The sequence below is a fragment of the Acanthisitta chloris genome, unplaced genomic scaffold (assembly GCF_000695815.1).
Source record: "Acanthisitta chloris isolate BGI_N310 unplaced genomic scaffold, ASM69581v1 scaffold16562, whole genome shotgun sequence".
In the NCBI taxonomy this organism is placed as follows: Eukaryota; Metazoa; Chordata; class Aves; order Passeriformes; family Acanthisittidae; genus Acanthisitta; species Acanthisitta chloris.
Window position 1 is genome coordinate 24,068 of NW_008662337.1, and position 15,867 is coordinate 39,934.

General features: G+C 36.1%; 1 protein-coding gene across 3 annotated transcripts in view; it reads right to left on the reverse strand.

The window, feature by feature from the left end:
• Window positions 1-7,405: 7,405 nt before the first annotated feature.
• LOC103798315 (gamma-aminobutyric acid receptor subunit beta-2) overlaps window positions 7,406-15,867 on the reverse strand; it is a 98,918-nt gene continuing 90,456 nt past the window's right edge. The window contains exons 6-7 of one of the 3 annotated variants that reach the window (XM_009070566.1): window positions 11,930-11,980; window positions 7,406-8,381 (exon numbers count right to left, since the gene is read on the reverse strand). In XM_009070566.1, the coding sequence (XP_009068814.1) occupies window positions 8,034-8,381; window positions 11,930-11,980 (399 nt within the window). In that variant the 3' untranslated portion in view covers window positions 7,406-8,033. Of the gene's footprint in view, window positions 8,387-11,929; window positions 11,981-15,867 lie in introns of all 3 variants that reach the window. The other 2 variants (XM_009070567.1, XM_009070568.1) reach the window with 2 other exon arrangements.

A 15,867-nucleotide genomic window follows, 5' to 3' on the forward strand; every position in this document is an offset into this window, starting at 1 on the left:
AATATCCCTCAAAAATAACAAGCATTACGAATTAATAATGTCATGCTGGTCATTAATTTTGATAACCAAAGAATTTGCGTTAGCGAACATATTTGCTATGTAGTTGAAATGTTAGATTTATTGAATATGCAGCAGTTACAATGTGTTAGATGCCAGTTCCCATTATTTCACTGTTCCACAGCTGTTCAGTATTTGACAGATGCATAATTTCATTCTTTAAAATACTGATTTTCCTTTTATAAGTTAAGAACTGTGATATTAGATAATTTCTGTCACTTTTTTTAAATTTTAGACTACCAAGATATATTCAACAGCACAATTTACCAAAAAGAAGCTGCTATTAAGGTTTCTCATTTGCAATCAAGTAAACTGAATGAAGAAGAGGCCACGTAACACTAGTTATGAAGTGCAAAAGCTCAGAATTAAGGAAGTAAATTATTCAAATATTCTACAGCACTAGTCTTACTTTTGTGCCAGTAGATTTGATATAACACCTGTAAGGATATGATAACATTAAATGGAGTTATAGATACAGGCAGGTGAAATGGGAGACAGACAGTTTTGATTTGGAAATTATACTCACCAATTAAAATAAGTATTTTTAGGCTTAAAATCATGAACCACTCCAACTTGAAACAGTTTGTTTCCTAGCTTGTAATATACTCTGAAAATAGGGGCCAACAGTGTACCACAGTGTCGGAACAAAGCAACTGTGTTGACATTTCAGTCTTTTTTTCAGAACTTGTATCTCCTGTTCAGAAGGTTCAGAGGAAGATGCGATATTTTAAACAGTGAAGAAATGAAGATATACTTGAGCTTTCCTTAATGGTCTGGAATATTTTACTTCTCATGTTCTATGTCTTCTGATATAGAGCCAGCGTCCTGCACCCAGCAGCTCCTCACCCCAGTACCAGCTGTAAGACTTACAGGTCTTCCCTCCTTCAACCTCTTCTCTTTCTCTGCAGAACAGGTGCTCTTTATCCACAGAAAAGTGAGACAGAACAGATTAGTCATTAAAGCAGTGCTGCTGTGGGGCTGGTACAGAGAGTAGCCAGGTGGATAACTTCAAAAGGAATTACCAACTGCTGTCTGCATTTCCAGACAAAAATGAGAATTTGGCAGTTTTAGCCTTTGGCAGCCTTTTGTCTGACGACCATTTGTTCCCTTTTCTGGTGCTCCATCTGCTCCCCCTGGTTGGATCAACCAAAGAATCAAATACTTATATGTACAGAGAAAGCTACCAATAAATACCCTGTTGTATCCCCCATGTAGCAATACTTGGGGTTTGGAAACACAACTATGGACTCTCTTTCATTTGAGCTGGGATGACATAGAACAAGAAAAGCTAATAGACATGAACTGTCTATTACAGCAGAGCAAGTAAACGAGTCTGAAGTCTGTTTAAGGCTCAAGATCTACTTGAACAGACAGAAAAAGCAAGAACAGACCTGTGTTAGTGGACATTTTACCTCTTGGGAGCACAAGAGGAGACCCAGCTCCTGGTTCCGTGCTACTGCCCTGTACAAAGCAGTCAGCAGAATGAGCACAGCAATGCAGGCACCACTTGTGACCATGCTGACTGCTCTCTCCTCTGCTCTGCGCATCTGGAATTGTTTCTTATGCAACAGAACTGCTCAACAGTAAAATCGGCTAAATCCACCCTCCTGAAACGGTCAACAATTTGGTCATCCAGGATCTCTCCTCTTAGATGTTAAGCAAGAAGGAATGGTGCTTGGGACTTCCATATCTCAATCTCACACAGTCAGATTTAAGACTGTTTAGACCTTTTTCTGCAAAAGGAAACACCATCCAACCGTGAACAGACACTACCATATTTCTGTGAGGAGGACACCAACAACTTACCATCAGTAACAGATTCACAAGAGTTGACTCTGAGAAGGTGTTATGGAACTTGTGAGATTTTCAGCTGTTCCCCCCTTCTCATCATTTTCTTACTGACTAGCACCAGGTACCTCACTGTACATTGCTTCTATTCCCCACTCAACTCCCCCTCGTTCTGCATAGGCAAATTAACACCATGTTACAACAACCTCTTCCTCTGCTAAGCCTACAATTCAGGTCCCTCAATGCCTAAACTCCTGGTGTCCCTTTCTCACCCAAACTCATAGATAGTCACTTCAGATGAGAAGTGTAACCTTCTGCAGCTTTGAGAAAAGAGCCTGCCCAACATAACACAACTACATGTACATATTTTAGGTTTTCTTTATTTATATTTTTTAATTCAAGAATTACACACTAGCCAACATTATTATATATTTACATGCTGAAACTGGCTGCAATAATTTTAAATTCAAGAAAATATCTCTTATGTGCTACTCATTTACAATCATCATTTTACTACCTCATATATCCCAGAGGTTAGCAGTCCTTTTGAGAAAGACATGAAGATCTGATGCAATGATATCCACTAGTATTTTGCATTTTCTAGCCATTGGAAAATGTGCATTATGTGCATATAAGAAAGGCTACAAGGTCATTAGTAAGGCCGATGATTACTACATTATGAAATAAATAGTACTAAGTAAAAAAAAAAAAAGAGAAATCAGAACTGTGCAAAGACAGTACTAACAGAACCATTTAAACACCCATGCAAATAAAAACGTGATAGAAGTCAAATCATAGGCAGTTTGTCAGAATTAATCATGTTTCAAATGTTCTTTTTGTCTTCAACTGAAAGTAACAGGACAGACCATGAACGATACAGCCTGGTGAGTATCTGTCACACGACAGGAACAGTGAAAACATACAAAATGCTATCAAATTGGAATAGATGACCTCATGTCTGAAAAACATTAAAAAAATACAACCCTTAGTATGAAAGTAGAGGTGAGATTTTTCATTATTTAAGTTTCATTTTTGTCAAAGCACTTACAAAGAAAATAATTTTATATTTATGAAATGTTAGTGTTGCATATTCTTGTAGAGATGATCTATTTCAATTTTATATAATGGATATTTAAATTATTACTATGTTTACAAGGTAGAATAGGGCAGTCTTTTTGATCAACAGCATTCCATTTGCTTCTTAAAAATTTAGACAAAGTTCCTAGTGCAGTTTATTAAGCTTTACCTTTGGTGTTAAGCAGTGACTTATTAGATTTCCCTTTTAAACAATTTCTGGAGTGAAGATTCTTTGGCTTTGGGGGGACTATGCTAGCTAACGACAGTCAAACATCCTTTTTTAAAAAAAAAGAAAAAAAGAAAAACAGAAGTCTACTATTAGTTACCATAAGATAGAGATTTCAGAAACAGACAGACGCAGTATGCAGGCTTCTGTAATGAAATCACCAACAGCTGAATTCTCACTTACCCTGGATGCCTTCACCTCTCCACTCACTGGAGCAACATAAAGGTGCCTTATTGTAAGTGAAAACCAGGCCCTGTTTGGTTTTGCTAATCTGAGTACTGAGTGCCAAGCTACTGTCTTCTGGTGCCTGAACATTTTAATCATACAAAAGAATCAATTGTGCTAGCAGGAACATTGCCACAATGGCTACTTTACACTACAGCACTTTCTGTACTATTTTATATCTGGAATCCAAATCTGTTTATGCAAAAGGGTGTTTAAATTACTCTGCTAGAGCACTGCAATTATTGTACTTAGTAAAAAAAAGTCACTAAACAAATACTGTATCTATCGACTGCTAATTTACAGCTTATTTAATTATTTACATAATTTTAGGACACATTAACCTAAACCATAAGTAGAATTAGCTTTTTGCCTTACCATAAAGTACAAATTAGAAGTTAAAAATGTTTAAGAAATCTGATAATATTTACACACGTTCAGCTTAAGTTATGGTTGCTCACATTGTATGTTCTATGTACACATAGCAAAATGTTATGATCACTACTGATATAGTATTGTACCCTGGCCATCCCACCCTAGATTATTTTCTAGAAATAGTTACTATTTTTGCCTTTTTTTTTTTTCTTGGACCCCTAAGGAATTTGTTGGTTTTGAAAACTTACTAGTGGACAATGCTGTTATAAAAAGAGAGAGAAGAAATAGGCAAGCAATGTGAGGACTAGTCTAATTCCAGATGCTAGGAGGTACAGTACTATCATCATGTCAAACGGTGCAATGCTCCATACGAATTATAAGCATTGATCTGCTGATATAGAAATGCCCAGTTACCCTGTATAGTAAGTTGTTTGGTTTTTTTAAGTACATTAATCTTTTTTTTTTTCTCAAAAATATATTAATACACTGGTCGATGGTAGAAACAAAAGTATTATTAGCTTATTCCTTTAACACACCAACATATGAATGTGTGTGCATATATATACTCAGTATGTGTATATATACACACATATGTCCATACAAACATTTAGGAAGATGTCCATATGCACATATAGTTGGGTAATGTTTAACATCCGTTCACTTATGTTTAGCACTGTGTTATAGAATAGAATTAGAACACAGTCTAATAATCATAGTGAAAACTAATTGAGGTTTAATTTTTATGCATATTTTTCTGAAATAAATAGGATATTTTCCCCAGGTGTAAAACCACCACCACTCATTTTCTCTATGCATTGTGCTTTTGTACCTTACAGATTTTATGTCCATGTTATTAGAATGTAAGAACCCTCTGAAGAACCCTGTGACATGCTGTTATCTAAGACTCTGTTTTCCTCCCCTGGGAATGAGAAAAGAAATGGTCACAATGTCATTGCTTGAGTCTTTCTTCCCAGTCATTGAACTGCGATAGGATAGAAACATAACATTCCTTATGCAAACACAGAAATATGTTGCATGAATTTTCAGTTCTGAAAATGTGTATCATACTTACTAGCAGTCATGTACAGTATATATTTACAGATTGTTCTCAAAGATTTCATTAAAACTGTGCCATGTTATAGTCATAATTTTCCCATGAATTTCACAAAGATGAAAAACACCTTAATTGCTGGCTATTATGTCTAATAGAACAATAAAATGTGCAACTCTGATTATATTACAAGGTTTATCTAAATTATTAACTTTGATATTTTGTTTATTGAAACTAACAACAATTAACACGATTAAAAAGATCTAGAATATCCATTTTCTGTCAATTCTAAAGTAAAAGTAAATTTATTCTAGTTTACCTGGAGGGTAGCACATGTAGCAAACCCCATAGCTCATGCACATTGGCATAATTTCTCACTTTCACTCAAGTATCTCAGAAGAGGAGTAAGTGCTCACCTTGGGCTCGAGTTATACTTTTCCCTTGACAGTGCCTCACCAGTCTTTCTCACCCCCATCTTGTTATATCACAGTGTTAAGCCTTAGTACAAAATGATAGAATCCTTCTCTTCCACTAATTTTATACATCACATTAATAACCAGAAGGACATAGTAAAAGTGAAAGTGCTCCTTCCCCCCAGATAATATATCTTTCCTAGTGACACCTGAGCAGAAACCAAACATTTTTCTTTCAGTCTCTGATTAGAAACATCAGAGAGTATTATGGCTTGTACTGTAACTTCAGAAAAGTGAATGTGCAGCTCCAGGATTCGATCTCTGTGGTTTTCATAGTAGCTGAAGCAGTTAACCAATGCAGAGAATCAACATATTCCCTGTAAGGTTTTATATTTGATGTGTATCAACCACAGACAGGCTGTGAGCTCCCTGCAGTCACACTCTTCTTCTGAGAAATAAAAAAGGAGTTGGCAGCAATTTCTGAAATGAAGGAAAAGCTTGTATGGAAGAATACTACAAGACTGCTTTTATTTAGGATAATTAATACCATTTTCCAAGAACAGACTTTGAAGAGAAATAGTGGATTTTGATGTGGCTCCATTTCTTAGAATTGGGAAAAAATTCCAACGTGATTCACACCTATCAGTTGAAATTCCAAGTGCATCTACAAAGATTATTGCGTTATGCATGAAATGCAGTTGGAAATTAAGCATGTGAACAAAACACACAATTTTGACTTGGAAAGGCAATCACATGATGAAAGCCTGTCACTACAGACTGCAGTCTGAACCTGAAGGCAGTATGTGAACATACACACAACTTTCTGGCAGGTAGGATGTATGTCTGGCAAATCCCATCGCAGGCTCAGAAAGTATCCTTTCCCTTTTGAAACAGAAATAAGCATATGACATGCTCAAAACAAAGTCAGAAAATTGGCCTATTAGTTCCCAGAACTATTCTCCTCTTATCACTGTCATTCACTGCCAAATGGGGAAAAAAAATCCCACAGAAACTTGTAAGAAAATTGTTCTTTTAAAGTAAGAAAAATTAAAATAAAATATTTTATGAAAAATATTCTCAAGAACTTTTTTCTTAGTATTTTGAAAAAAACCTTTTACTATCTAGTTTCTTTCAAAAAATTTGTACACAGATGAGAGGTAGTAGAGGATGCAACAGATGTGGCTTTTGCTTCTTGAAATATTGTGTGTCAAACAGTATTGGGGATCTGATTTAATAAAAGCCATCAAGAATTTATATTTTTTATACAGTTCCTGTGATTGCTTTTTTCATTGCAGAAAAAGTTCCACAGTGGAATAAACTACAAGCTCTGTCTATACAATTATTTTTTTTGTCTATTCTATTTTGTCTGTAAAAGTAAAGCTCTATGGAATGAAAAAAACCCCAGTCTTTTATTTCAAAAAGTTTCCTAAAGAAAAACTGAAATTTGCTAGTTTTCCAATGTAAATCACCCTAAGATGGAAGCATTCAAGAGTGTAATTAAGCTCTTAAAGTGATTGCTAACTACTTTTCTTCCCCTTTAAAACAGTGCTAAGGAAAACAAAAAGTGAAATGGTATTGCCTAATCCAGACTGAGAAAATACCCTGTCAGTACTTCTTGTATGGAAATACACATGCTCAGATCTTTACTGCTGAAAGAGGTACAACCCCTTTAACCAACAGCAGCAGCATAACGCGGGAAAGATTGCACACTTGGAAGGAATCACACAACTCCACACAACTAGTTCAGACCAAGGTGTATACTACAACTGACAACATTCATTTGTACAGTGTATATACATACACACACATATATATATATGTATATATATACACAGACACACGCACACACACACTTTTACATATATGTAGCCTTCCCTCCCTTTGCCCCTGTACGTACTCTGTAGTTGCTCTTTAGCTCTCCCTACCCTAGAGAAAGGCAGGGCATCACTGGTTTCCTTCAGCCATCTACAGAATTACTATTTGGGCAACCAGTTTTGGCACTTTGGACAGATGATTCCCTTTCCCCCACACAACCCAGCAGCATATCTACCCATTCAGCACTGATGCATTTTCATACCGTTGCTACATTCCTCTATTGATCACAACCACTGTCATTGTGACTGTGAGCATATGTTCTCTCTTTAAAATCCAAACAAAACTAGTGCTTTTTGCTTCAGCTTCTGTGCAAACACCCAACCCTAATATTATCAGTCAAAGGTTTAGTTCTTCCAATAAATAAAAGGAAATACCTGAATATGGTTGGGAAACCTCTGACCATCATCACCTTGGAAAGATGATAGGCACTACTTGTTTTCAAGTTTACACATTTAAAAGGTAAAGTGTATATGTTTCATAAGCATGATAACAACTTTAGTAGACTCTCTTAAGTGTAGATGCATGCCTCAGATATGCAGTTTCCCTGGGAACAGCAGGTACTGCTGTTGAAATTCAAACCTGTTTCTCAAATGCTGCTCTATAATTTGTATCACTAAACTCAAATAACCATAAAAAAAAAAAAAAAAAAGAGAGAAAAAAACCCAGTAAGGGACAATGAGAAAGAAGTGACTTTCAAAATCCAATTTGCCTTCACACTCAAAATGCACTTATATTTTGATAAGGGGATATGTCCATACTGCAACTTAACATATATACGGTTTAGCAGATACAACCAAAACATTATAAAACCAGACCATAGAGTGGGCCAGCAACTAAGGTGTTTTAAAATAACTTTTTGTCCTGAATAGAATTTTTCTAAGTCCCACTTTTGGCTGTACAACCGATTTGAAGAGAAATCCAGTTCTTTCTTCCTGTGTGGCTTTGTTTCTTAGTTCACATAGTAAAGCCAATAGACAATATTGAAGAAGGAAAAAACAACAGGGAAGAATATGCGAGACCATCGATCTATGGCATTTACATCAGTCAAGTCAGGAATGGTGATTTTCAGTTGAGATGCACGTCTCCGTAGCCTACTTTTCTTCTGTGCCACATGTCGCTCCAGGGCATTGCGACCGAAGCTGTGTCTGGGTAAACCAGCTTTCCGGTACTGGATGCTTGAAGTGTCATACGCCAGCATAGTGCTCCTAGGGTCCCCAAGCCCCATCACAGCCTCGGAGGCAGCCATCTCATTTTTAATTTCAAGTGTGCTCAACAAAATATTTTCATGTGGATCCATCTGTAAAAAACCGAGAAAACAGATTTAGCAGGAAAGAAAGGAAGGCCAAACGGTTGCAAAGTGAAGCCATGCTGATAAGGGCGAGATCTAACATTACTAATTCATTGGCTGGCAGCCTGTCCAAAGAACTTTAAGCATAGCTGCAATTATATTTCTTGTATTCTTTTGGGAAACCAAGGAGCAATAGGGCCAGTCTAGTATAATGCAATAAATGGTATTTCCCTAGACCCCATGTTTAGCGAGCACAAGCAATACCTGGAAATGGAGTACACGCTCATCTTCTCAAAGTGGAATTCTACCACTGGATGGAATATCTGGGGCAAATATAGAAGTTTTGGGGGGTTTCAGAAAGAAATAAAATACAAAAGGATCTGCTTTGTTTTGGGTTTTCTTCTCTGACATAAACAACAAGTATTCAGGAGGTCTCTCTACCTCTATGAGGCACAGAGCGCTGTGCCAGAGAATGCACATTTTTGGTCCCTATAGTCCAAACAGGACTGCTGGTTACCTGGGGAAAGGCACCAGCATAGTCTAACTGTACCTATGTGGAAACTCCATTCCCCAGTGCTGATGAATTTCATAAATACAGTGCATGCTGTGGAGACCTCAATGCTGGAATAGCAGAAATCTGCAATTCAGGCAAGGGAAAAGATAGGCAGAATGTAATCACATCAAATGTACATTGACCAGTTGTTTCAATGGGTAGATTTAGCTACTATGTATTTTTTTCAAGGCAGTTCAGTGAAAAAATATTAATGCAATGTTGTAAAGAAACCCCTTAGACAATCAAGAGGATTTCAAAGATAAGGAACTAATTTCTACTCTTAGGCAATCTGGAGTAGATCTGATGAATGGTAAGAGAAATTAAAAATAATCCATTTATAGAAAATAAATATGAAGTTATTTAGGAATTTCTAATTCTCCTCAGCCTTCCCTCTAAGAATGTATTTTGAATTGTGCGATTACAGAGTATAATTAATTAAAAATACTTTAAAAGCAATAATAGCTAATGAGAAGCTAATTAATTACACTGACTTAGTGATGGTAGTGCAGATATACTCCAGGCCAAATAAGAGACAAAACTGTCCCAGAGCTCATTTAAGAATAGCTCAGCCACATTATTCATTTTTCATGTACGGAATATCTATGATTATCAAAGTGCACAAACTGCGACTTTTGTGGATTTCTAAACAATAATATGGTATTAGTCTGTCTGTAATATTTAGAAACCAGCCAGCAGGAGCAGGTACCTTCCTGCACTGCCCAAAGCAGCACTGTAATTGCCATTAGTAACCCCCTCATGCAATATTTCCCATGGCACTATGAGAGAACTGGGTTGAAAACAATTGCTTTTTGGTAGCACCCACTGCACAGTGTAATGAACTGGGAAGTCAGATGCTCACAAAAGTACTTTCTACCTACTGAAACACTATCATTTGAGTGATTACATCTGTTCAAGTGATGCACAAAAGCTGGCATTGATGATATACCAGATTTCCCTCTCTCTAATTTCTTCCCCCCCATCTATGTGAGTTTGCACCCCTCTAGCTTCATTATATTTCAGTTTTAAATTAAATACAGTGACTCAATGTGAAGCAACCAAAATCTTCCACTGTTGTTTGTTTTCCATCAAAGCCACATAAAATCTTTCAATTTCCTGGTGTGTTAGCGAAATCAACCTCTTCTTTCAAAAGCACAGGAAAAATGGGAAAGTTGAGCTGGAACTCAAGAAAAAGTCCTTTAAGAACTCTGTAGCATGATATTGAGCATGGTGTGGAAACCCTGTGTTCTAGCCAGGAAGGCCACCAAATCAGTTCTCATCTGCATCAGACAAAACTAAGGTAAAAATAGTATTATGCTCTTATTATACAAACAAAAGCAAACATTTGCAAAAGCTTTCACCTAGATCTATAAAACTTCTCAAGAGAACCTTGAAACATTTTCTGATAATGACTGCAGCTATTTAGAAAATTCTTCTCTGACTTTTGGGGTAAGACATAATGGGCTGTCATTTTTATTAGAAGATCTCAGACCAATCATGAGACTTTCAGGATCCTAAAAATAAAATCAATTAATTACAGGCAGTTGGCATTCATTGATCCCAAGAATGTCTAAAAACAAAAGAGACAAGTATCATAGAAGAGGGGTGCAAAGTAGTTTGGAAACTACATTTCCCATAGTTTCACATAACGTCAAGGAAAGGAGTTTTAGCTCCAATGACATCAGGGGAAGTTTGACATAACATCCACTAATGTAATGGTTTTACCCCTTAGCCCAGAGCCTGGGTTATTTTCACCTCAATGTTTTGCATTATAAGATACTATTTTTGGAAAGATTTTAGTGCCAACAAATTTGTTCACATCTTAAATCTTCTTAGGATGAATCTACTTTAAGCATTTTATCCTTTTGATCTGCAATGATATCAGAAATTTGAGTGTTCTTTACATAGTTGCATACATTCTGTGCAACACACATGCAAGAAAAGTTACTTTAGTCTACTAGTGTTAGATACAGACATGTTTTAGCAACATGATATAACTCCTTCAGTTACCTTTTTTTTTATTAATACAGCAAACTGCTGCAGATATCTGACAATCTTGGAAGTAGTAAGATTAGTGACTCTGGGCAGAAAAAATATTTAGCAATATTCTAAACTATCTTCTAGGGAAAAGCATCTTCTTCTGCACATACCACACTGATATCAGAGTTGAAGCACAGCATTTTTCAATATTCCAAGAATTTTTCAGAAGAAATAATGCAAAATACTGTAAATATTAGTGATGGGCGAACCTTCAAGTGTTATAATAGCCAGGTAAACACCACAAAGTTCAGGTGCTTCTTGAGCACTAATTTGATCCTCCTGCACCTGGAACAGTGAATTGACCATAAGAACAACCACATTTTTCATGGTATTTTGAATTCCCAATATAAAGGAACTCCCAAAGTTCCAATCCAGAAGTACAAATGAATGTGAAATTGAAGGAAAGAAAGAAAGAAACAACAACCAAAAAAAAAAAAAACCCAGAAAGAAATTAACCTTTGACAAAAGGTTCCCTGTCAGATTAGAGAGAGCTGGAAGGGTTATTTCCACCAAGTAGGTTCGCCCAACTCTAAATTAAACATGCTTTTGTAACTAAGTGACGCCTGAGATAGAATGACAATGAATTACACTTATTGTAAACAGCACCACCCATTCAAAAGGATCCCAAAGCGCTTTACAAGCATTAGAAAGAAGAGCCACTTCACTTCCCAGTGAAGTGCAATCACCTCTGAGGTGAAATGTGGTGACTGACAGTGCAGAACAACACACTATATTTTAGTCGAGGAAATGGAGAATGTTTAGCCAATTGAAACTATGGGGTGGGTGAGTGGTGGTGGTGAATGTTGGGTAAGCAGAACAGTTACATAAATTGATATTTGACCAGGTGCTTGGGGTTGAGATGACCACGATATAAAAAAGTGCCATGGGATCTTTAATGACCGCAAGCGGTCAAGACCTGAATTTTAAATCTCTGAGGATAAAAATATTAGAAAACAATGAAAGATACCTTTGTTGAATACATTTCTGGACAATGATATGTGCCAATTATTCTTCTGTCCTGTAAGTTAATAAAATCAAGACCAGTTTCCTTAGAGATAAGGCAGCTATTATCTTTCATTTTAAATTCAAGCACTCTAGGGTAATAATAGGACAACTAATTAAAATATATAGGGACCTCTAAGCCAACAATTAGCACAGGTATATTCTGGCTTCAGAGGTGCTATTACTGCCTTGCTCTGCTCCTCAAGGTAACATAACGTTGTGATGTAAATGTATTTTTTCCAACTGGTCACTTGACCAAGGAAGATATGATGATATGAAAACAATAACTAAAATTATTCTGGGGGAAAAGTAAGTGCAAAAGCGGTTTCAAAAGGAGGTGGAAGAAGGTTAAAAAGATCTCTTGGTGCTGAAGGATTGTTCAACCATAGAACTAGACTCTTTATGGTGAACAGGAGAGTTCAAACTTAATGGAGAAATTCCCAGGGACGAGAAAGGAAGGGAGGATGAAGATGAAGAAAAAGCAGCAGCAAGAACCATGGAAATAAAAGGTGAAAGCAGAAGTGGAGGAGAAATGATAAGAGCTCAGCAACCATGGAAGAGGGTGGGGATTTTATAAATCAATCTTAAAAGTGGATGGCAAAATATATGATGCAAATGATATTCATTTATATGTCCAGGTCAACTGGAAGAAAAGCTGACTCTGGAGCCTTGAAAGAGGTCATGACATTTTTGATGGTCTCAAGCAAAGGGAATACAGAGGAAAGTGTAGAAATGTTACCATTAGATATCCTTCCTGATACCTAGAAACTCCAAAATGATGGCTTTCTCGAGGAATTTCTCTTACACTAATACATTAGCAACAATACAAGGAAATTACAACTCCCACACACATACATTAGTAATCCTCCAAGGATGACCAGTTCTCTGAAACTACTAACATTGAGTAAACCAGCATCTTGGTGATTATGCTCTACTGTTATGTCAAACACAGCATTGTAGTAGGAGGGAAATTTATACTGATGAATTGAAAAGATATAATATTGACACTTTTCCGTTCTCATGTACTGTTCATATTCTCCTATAACCTTCCATCAAGGGCAGGTACTCATGGCTCATTTTATGGTAGAATGGCTCAGAAGCTGTGGGTAAAATAGACAATAGTGCTGGAATTTCTGATGGAAAAACCTGGTATTACCATCCACATTGTCATGTAGAATTTATGAGAGTTCACACAAAGGTCAACTCTGGCTCAGGCCTTTATAACAAGCCTTAACACCTGGTGAAACAAAACAGTTATAAATTGATAAGGAATATCCTTCTGATAAGTAGTGCTGCCATCAGCCAAAGCAAAAGCTGGTGAACTAAATGATGAAGGGAGAATGGAAGTACCCAGTCTACTATAAAGATTAACACCTGTGATTTAGCATATATTTGTCCTGTGAACTGGCATTCTTAAGATCTGGGACAGAAAGAAAGATCCTTTTCCCAATGAAGACCTAGATGACATGCCTAGATATATAATTCAGCCCATTATAGATAAGAACTTATTACTATCTATAGCATAGTTTCCCACCACCTGACAGCTGAGCTTTGCTTGGAAAACCAGTAACATCCCATTCCTGAACTCTGGCTAGATCAGGTGAAAGTATGAAGTGCACTTGACATGTAATATGGATCTTTCACCTCATCAACAGGGTTTGATTTATTGATTGGGAAGCATTGACCTCTGGGGATTGCCCTGACTACATAAGGCAATGTGTGGAAGGTAGATAGTTCTATATAACCTGCTGTTATGTTCACTCTGGAAGAAAAAAAGAATTAATGATTTTCAAAAGGCTCCTGCCTAAAGCTATACAGACATTTTTGACATGATAAGCCAGTGTGCTGAGATAAAGCTACAGACGTTTTTAACACACAAATGCCTAGTATTTCAAAATCTCCATATGCAAAACAATGTCTTTAACAAGGTAACAAACACTGCATTTCCATTGTCTGTACAAAACTGAATTTGCTGCCAGCATTGCTGTTACTGTTTATGAAATCAGGCTGGCATGCATTGGCTCAGATTGTTATACACCTAAGATTTGGGTCAGGCTGTACAGCATGCAGTTAGAGGACACTAAAATTAGGTTGATTTATAATTTCAGGCTACTTATTTGGTTTGAAGTCAGAAAATTCAGAGAAACTCCAAACTATATAAGGATTTTCTTTAGGTCCTTGAGCTTTTTAAAGCCTAAAAAACTAAACTAACGAACAAAAACCAATGCCACAGCCCAAACAATAAACACCAAAAAGCTCCAAACCAAAACCGAGAAACCAATAAGAGTTTAAAAGGGAGAAAAAAATGCAAGATCTGATCAAAGAGCTTTTAACATTGCTCTAAATATTTGTAAATCAATTTCTAGTCATCCAGTTTCACCTTCTGAGATATGTGACTTCTTGATCATTATCTTTAGTAATACATCAATTACTTAGTAGCAAGTACTGTAGGATTACAGAGAAATGGTTGAAAACATACACTTCCTTTTGGCATTCATTATTTAAACATGGGATTCCTTATTTAAGACACTGAAGAATAAGTGCCCATATAAAATGAGAAAGGCTAAAGTATCTTTGATTTTATGGCATTTGAATAAAACCCATGAAATATGAACTTGTTCAAATTGCTGCAGAGAATACAATATTCTGAAGCAAAATCCAACAATTGAAATAGGCAAAACCAGGACTGCTGTTAGAATTAGGGCACAGGATAGGAAAAATTGGAGAAATGGCCTATTGGCTTGAAGCTTACATCAACATCTCTGATACCACAAAAACATCCCTGACGTTTGGAGTGGAGGGGGATAAATCACCTTAGCCAGCCAAGAAAGGAAAAGAGAATACACTGAGATTCCGTAGAAAAACCTCTTCCTCCATTTCACTTTTGGCTGAGATAATTCAATCCAATGTATTTTCTAGCAAAGTGGAAGGAATAAATTATGTAGATAAGGCCTTGATGTTGTACATGTAATTTCCATTCTAGTGTAGCAAATATAGATGACCGTAAAGAGTAAACAGATATCTGATTCAGGAAATGAGCTTGTAACTTAAGCAGATACATTAATTAAATGGGACTTAATTAAATATTCCGGTTAGTCATGTTTTCAGTTATTTCCCCATGAATGAGACTTTCAATCCAAACCCCCAAATAATGCATATACATATAAGGAAGAAAGCTATTTTCTTGGGGATTTTTAGCATGCAAGAACACATCACAATGGTGGACTTAAATATTAATTAAGGAAAATTCAAATTGGGAAGTCTTCAAATATAATAAGATTCATATTGATTACATTTAAAGGTAGTTGACCTGTCTTCTAGAAATTTCAGGCACAAACTACTATTTTTTTCCCCCAAAAGATTAAAGAAATCATCACTCAGATCAAGACAATTCTTTGTAAGTGATTCTAGCTTAAAAATTAAACCCTTTCATGAAAGAAGAAATTCCTTCTATGTTAAAGAGAAGCATCAAAAAATCTTCCCTAGGAGAATAGTGGAAAAATTTCAAACTTGATCTATCTGAACTTCCTGAAAACATTTATTTTTACAAGGCAAATGTTATAAATACTAAAAGGGGAAGAAAAAATCTTTGAATATTAACATGAAGAATTTTAAGTAGAACTGAAATGTTTGAAATTTCAGTTAAAATTTTTAGCAACTTTTTTTTTTTTTTAGTACTGAGACATTTAGGAGGAAGCAAAGGCTGGTGATCTGGAACAGAAGACTTTTGGGGTAGCAATTAACAGCTCTAAATACTACAATTTCACAAAAAACCAAAGTGCTAGGCAGTCCAGATTCTTACTAATACTGCTCTAATGAAGTTATTTGTAATTTCTTTGTTAAAATATCATCCCATTTACAAGTATACCATTAATTTCGTTGGAGATAATACAAATGAATAAC